A 6,552-nucleotide genomic window follows, 5' to 3' on the forward strand; every position below is an offset into this window, starting at 1 on the left:
TTCTTTCTCTGATTCCTTCAACGGGGGTCCTGTTCTCAGTTCAGTGGTTTGCTGCTGGCATTCGCCTCTGTATTTGCTGTATTCTGGCTGTGTCTCTCAAGAGGCCTGGAACTTTTTTTTTTTTTTTTGGTTCTTTTTTTCGGAGCTGGGGACCGAACCCAGGGCCTTGCGCTTCCTAGGCAAGCGCTCTACCACTGAGCTAAATCCCCAACCCCGGCCTGGAACTTTTTAAGTGGACCAACCAGGATAGCAGTGAGTTCAGAATCTGCCTCTGCCTCCCAAATGCCAGGATTAGAGGTGTGTACCAATACCCAGCCTTCTTTTTGGGGAGTATGAGGGTTCAGGGGGGGCAAGGTTTCATGAAAGGTGATGAACTCACTATGCAAAGACAACCTTAAACTTTTGGATCCTCTGCCTTACCTTCCAAGCATGAAGATCCCAGGCAGATGGCACTCACTACCCCAGGGTGCTGGGGATCAAACCCAGGACTCTGCACTAAGGCACTCATCAACTGAGTTGCAACCCCAGGCCCTATCTGTGACTTTTTCCCAAAAAAGATAGTATAAAAGTCTGATGCAACGAGGCAAATATTAAATCTAAGTAAGTTATTTTCTGTATTTCTAAAACATTTCCTGATTCAAAATAAAAATAAAAACAGATTACAAATGACCAAATAAATCAAAACCACACGTTCATAAGGTGTTCAAAAGTAAATCTCAAAATCTGGGGTGCTGAACTCAATAACAAAACAACTATCAGAAGGCTTGGTTCCTTGCCGCTGACTCACAGATAGATTAGAATAGATCTACTTTACAATAAAAACAGGCTCATTTATGTAGCAAAGTTCAAAGAAGCTTCATAGATAACTTGCTACTCAGACTACATTTATCCCAGCTGTATTAGACATTGATAATCTAGAACCAGGAAGTTAAACAAAAAGGAAAAAAAAGGCTCCAACACCAGAGTTCCACAATAGATAATATGAGTCCGTACAATAAAGCTTATACAGTTTACTCTGAAGCAAAGCCATCCAGCTCGCACTTAGAAATTGGTTTCTTTTGACTCTTACATTACCTCTCCAGCTCACTGTTCAGTAAACAGAGGAGAGGCCGTGTGGAGTGGGCAGTGTGACAAGACACAATTCACAACAGAAAGCAATGTGCCTGGGGGCAAGGAGCCCACAGCCAACTTCGAAGGACAGGTACTGAGTTAGTGAACTATAGAGTGTAGTTTGAGGTAACTTCTTCACGTATTCTAACATCAATGGCAGACATTCAGAATGAGCCAGTATTTCAAAAAAGAAAAAGAAGCCTAGAGAATTATAAAGCTTAAACATTTCCACCCAAATTGGGTGAATGCTTTTAAAAGTTTAAATGTTTCAACGGTAAGTTTGATTTACATGGAAAATTCACTACAGAAGTCAATGTCAGGTGGCCTCAGACAAAAGCTTCATAAATAAAAATTCCATTTTGAGAGAGTGATGATGCTGGGTCTCTGCACTAAGTTCGTGCACAGCCTAAATGCTGACCATGAACTCTACCACCCAGCTGTGGTTTGCTTGCTTTTGCTCTTTATCTCTCCCTTTATCTTTCTTTTGTGTGTCAGTCTGTCTGTCTGTCTGTCTCTGTATTTCAAGACAAGGTCTCACTAGGCAGGCCTGGCCGATTTGGAACTGGCCTTGAACTTGTGGTAATTAATCCTCCTGCCCTCTAAGGGCTAAAGTTACAAGCATAAGCCACCAGGCCCAGTTTAAAACCTTCTATTTCTTATTTTATAGATACATTTTTAAAAAGCTGTGAGTATTCCTTGTTACCCATCTTCTAAACTTTATTTGCTAGGCTTGCACACAAGTCTCCGAAACACATTCTTACCATTAAGCTACACCCTAAACACCTCAAATTTAAGACCAATTAATGAGCTAACATGCTATCTATAGCATATTATTAATCTTGCTGTTTTTAAAGTAATTAAAAACTGTCAAACCATGATTCCTGAGAAAATATGAAAATATGGGCATAAATTTTCTTAACACAGGGCTAACAAAAACAATCACTTAGATGGTACGCTTTTAGCTGCCTAACCACCCAATTTCTGTTACCCTCCTCTACTGCCAATGCAGTCATCTGCAACATGGATTATTTTGTTGGTAGAGCCCAGAAACTGGCAAGTATAACCTGATTTCTAGACTTTATGGATGAAGTTGGTTTCTCTGAGACAGAGCGTTTTCACAGGAGTGTCCAACTCCTGTCCTAGTCACTCTAGCGAAGGCTGCAGTCACACTCACGGAAGCCTAGTACCCAATTAATTCACCCTCAATAATGGCAGATCAGATTTTGAAATCTCTCAAGCATCTACAGATCCAAACCATCAAATATAAAAGTGAAAATGAAATGAATTATAAGCCTAAAAGTCTCTCCAGCCCCACAAAACACTTGCAGAGCCTGCTGAAGCTGGGCATAGTGGCTCATGCTCACAAGCCTAGCACTCCGAAGGCAGAAGGACTGATGAACCTTTGAAGGTGGCCAGGAATATGCGGCTGAGTTCCAAGTCAGCCATGGAGTATAAAACCCCATTTCGAAAACCTGCTGAATTAGAATAGCCATCTATGGGTTGGGCGACAGTTGGCAGGCCTTTAATCTCAGCACTCAGGAGACAGGTGGATCATGAGTTCAAGGTCAGCCTGATCTAGTGAGTGAGTGGTAGGACAGCCAGGGCTACATAGAGAAAAAAAAAACCTTGTCTCAGAAAAACAAAAACAAATAAAAAAGAAAAGTCATCTATGTAAAAAGACAATGTTTAGGGGTTGGGGATTTAGCTCAGTGGTAGAGCACTTGCCTAGCAAGCGCAAGGCCCTGAGTTCGGTCCCCAGCTCTGAAAAAAAGAAAAGGAAAATAAAAAAGGACAATGTTTTACATTCACCTTTCAGGAGTCCGGCACCTAAGGCCAGGTTAAAAATCCACCAAGTTTCTAATCTATAACCTGTACAAATACTCTGCCATAAAATTTTGCAACTAAAACTAAGGTGACCAACTATGCAACTTTCAATAGTAATATGATATCAATTACTAAGTGACTTAATGCCATTAACCCATCTAAACTTTAGAATATCTTTAATACCAACTATGTAACATTCAATACTCCGTGTAATATATCAGTTGCTAAGAAAGTAACTTAATGTTATTAACCCATCTAGAATTTAGAATATTTTTAATTTACACAACGATACCACCTAATGCCACAATTCCAACATACAGTATCAATTCCCAGGTCCAGTTGCTTTAACTACCATTAATTCTTTTACACTTGCAAAGGGGCAACTAGTCACTTAGCTTGAAAAGAATTTCTGGGAAAACATTTTTTTCATTTTTGAAGGTCAGAAAGATGTCTCAGTGGGTAAAGGCATTTGCTGCCAAGACTCTTGACTTAAGTTCAATCCCAGAGCCAACATGGAGGAAACATAGAACCTACTCCTGAAAATTGTCCAATGACCTCTATAGAAAAGCGTGCTGCAGCATTCATGTGTGCACACCCACACAGACATGTGCACTCACAGTTGAACACACAAAGGAGGGAAGTGTTTTGTTAATGCTTTGTAAAGTCTATTCTTTCAAAAAGATCCAGTTATTTCCTTGTATCAGATTCACAAATCAGCCAGACATGATGGTGTGTGCCTAGAACCCAAGATGCTCTGGAAGCTGAGGTGTGAGATGTGAGTCCTGCTGCTAGGTAACATACAACTTTGTGCATCCTCATGGCAGAAACCAATATTTCTGTCTTTTTTTTTTGGTTTTGTTCAAGGCAGATTTCTCTGTGTAACCCTGACCGGGAAATCACTCTGTAGACCAGGCTGGCCTCAAACTCAGAGATCTGCCTGCCTCTGCCTCCTTGAGTGCTGGGATTAAAGGCATGGCCCCCAATTTGTTTTCAACTCTTTAGAGAAGTAGGGAGAGGTAAAAGTGATTACTATGGAGACCAAGCAGTCTGAATTAGAACCCGAGATCCCACAGTGAAAGGGTAAGAGACAGTTGTCCTCTGACCATACATGCCACAGTTCCCACGCACGCCAACCCACTCACACACAAACACATTTTTAAAGGGGTGGGGGAAGCATGTTGCTGCTTGTCGTTCTAACATTTCAATAAACCTCAATAACCAGTAAGCAAATCTGTAGTACTTTTTCCTCAATGTCATCTCTCAGTGTGCACACCTTCCAGATTTATCAACTCCAGTCAGCTTTTTTAACCTTAATCTTTTCTCGGAATTCAAATTCATTCAAGCCTAGGCCCTTCTTGAAAAGGTCACAAGGCACTCTCCCGTTAACAGCGATGCTGACAGCATCTATGGCCAGCAAAGCCAATGTTCCAAATCTAACAGCAAATTCTGTGCTTTTACATCGATTTTCAAACTTGAGTATCATACTTTCTTGGCTTCCAAATCATTCTAGTACTTGTCTACGGTTCTCTCATTTCATTGCAACACACACCCTCATCTTTTAGGTTGAGGCCTACTGGCCTGGCTTCCTCCACCACTCCTGTTCCCCAACCCCTAGCTGGGGTAGGAAAAGAAACGGAACCAATTATATTTACACCATTTGTGTCACAGATAGCTATCAAACAGCTCCCAATTTTCATTTCCGACTTCATGTAACGAATTATACACCGTGGTTATTTATGGTAACTCTTTGGGACCTTTGCGAGCCATCTATAAGGATGGTCTCCGAAATCAAACAATACTGCCAGATAATGCTTCGGGAGGAGGGAGGAGCGTATGATTCACCAAAAAAACTGCAAAGAAGAGTAATGGAATATTTTCACCAGTAGCAGGCTAAGACTGAGAGTTTTCTTTCAGAAGAGGCGACTGCTAAACAACCACCACTGAAGAAATAAATCCACCAGTTTCACAGGTTTCCAGAGCAAGGCAGATAGGAGAAGCGGAGCTGGGGTCCTCCGCAGCTTCTCAGGAGGTTAGGGGAGAACAAAGTCACTGCTGCACTGTCATTTGAGGGGAAGGGGGAGGGGGCGGATCATCCTGGAAACCCGGCCCCTGGGCAGGATCAGGCCGAGAGAACTCGGTGAGGCTGCCTGGGATTAACATTCTCGTTCCACTCCCCACCCCCCTTCTAGACTCTCCCCACCTCGCCCTCAAGTGCCAGATGACCGCCCCTTCCAATCTATCCCCCGCGGGGTGAAGGGACGACCAGGAAGGAACGCAGTCCGCAGGGTTGCCACCAAGCAGGCAGTCCTAGCCCCTTCTAGTTCCCCACCCCCCACCCAGCTTCTCCCGGAGCTCGGCCCGGAAGGCGGGGACCAGGGGCGCTGCACACAGGTGTGCTGGCCCCTGAGGGGCGCACCGCCCGCAGCCTGCAGGCTCCCGCAGCGCGGAACCCGCCGGGCCGGGGCTCAGCACGCCAGTCCCGAGGGGCGCGCCGCACCCGCCTCTCGCTGGGTCCCGCGGCCCACGCGCCCAGCCCGCCCCGGCCTCCAGCCCAGCCCGCGGGCGCGGCCTAACTGCTCGCCCGCCCGCTGCTTGCCCCCGGCGCCCGAGGGTCGCCGTACCTGGGCGGCGGCCTCCAGCTTGCCCTCGAAGGTGAAGTCCAGCAAATCGGGCTTGAGGCAGAGGCTGTAGTTGATGGGCGACACCTCGGTGGGCAGCCGCTCGAAGGGCCGCTTCTCCGGCATCGCGGCGAGGCCCAGGCTGTGGAGGCGGCGGCGGCGGCTAGAGGAGCGGCTGAGGAGGAGAAGGAGGGGAGGAGGCGGAGAGCCGAGGAGGAGCAGGCGGCGAGCGAGGGAGGGGACGGCGGCTGCCAGCCACATTCACCGGGCGCGGGCGACCGCCTGCCGAGAGCCACCGGGGAGGCTGGGGCGGGGGACAGACCCAGCGGGCGCCTGGGCCGGGCGGGCGGCGGTGCGGGCGGGCTGGCTGCCTACGGGGAAGGGGGCGGAGGGGAGGACAGGGGAGGAGGGCGGGGAGGGAGGCGGCGGCGGCTGCGTGCGCGGCCCCGCGGGGCGGGCGCGCCCCCGCCGAGGGCGCGCGCCGAGGCGGGGCGGGGCGGCGAGGGCGCGGCCAGCAGACGGGAAGGCGCGAGGCGGCTCTTGGCGCTGCACCTGTCGGCCTGTGACAGGAAAGAGCCATGAAGGGCGTGGAGGAGCTCCTGAGGTGCTATGGAAAATGGAAGCCTACCCAGCCGTCAAATCGGCCAGGGTGACTTGTGGAAACAACCATTCTACCTCAGCGGTGTGATGCTGACCTGAGGCTCTTTTCTACTAAATAGCCAGTTGAAAGGATGATCTGAAAACAGTTCTACCAGAAACTGTTTCGTTACCCAAGTCGCTCCAACCAGTGAAATCGAATCCTTTAGGAGAGTGATTTCAAACATTTGAAAGACTGGATCCCACCATTTAATGTCTAAAACAAGATGCTTCATTGCTGGGCATGGAGGCTGAGGCAGGAGGATCGTCCTGGGCCAGCCTGGACCCCAGGATGAGTTCCAGGATAGTCTGGGCACAGTAAAATTTTGATTCAAAAACAAAGATGATACTAATAATCAAATAT

General features: G+C 47.5%; 1 protein-coding gene across 2 annotated transcripts in view; it reads right to left on the reverse strand.

The window, feature by feature from the left end:
• The window catches only part of Npepps (aminopeptidase puromycin sensitive), an 82,382-nt gene extending 76,431 nt beyond the window's left edge, over nucleotides 1–5,951 (reverse strand). The window contains exon 1 of one of the 2 annotated variants that reach the window (XM_087573806.1): nucleotides 5,556–5,951. Coding sequence is in view for 1 of the 2 variants with exons in the window: in NM_080395.1 (NP_536320.1) it covers nucleotides 5,556–5,813 (258 nt within the window). In the remaining variant the exon portion in view is untranslated. The remainder of the gene's footprint in view (nucleotides 1–5,555) is intronic. The other variant, NM_080395.1, reaches the window with a different exon arrangement.
• Between the last annotated feature and the right edge of the window lie 601 nt (nucleotides 5,952–6,552).

Source organism: Rattus norvegicus, chromosome 10, assembly GCF_021556685.1.
Source record: "Rattus norvegicus strain SHRSP/BbbUtx chromosome 10, alternate assembly SHRSP_T2T, whole genome shotgun sequence".
Taxonomy (NCBI): domain Eukaryota; kingdom Metazoa; phylum Chordata; class Mammalia; order Rodentia; family Muridae; genus Rattus; species Rattus norvegicus.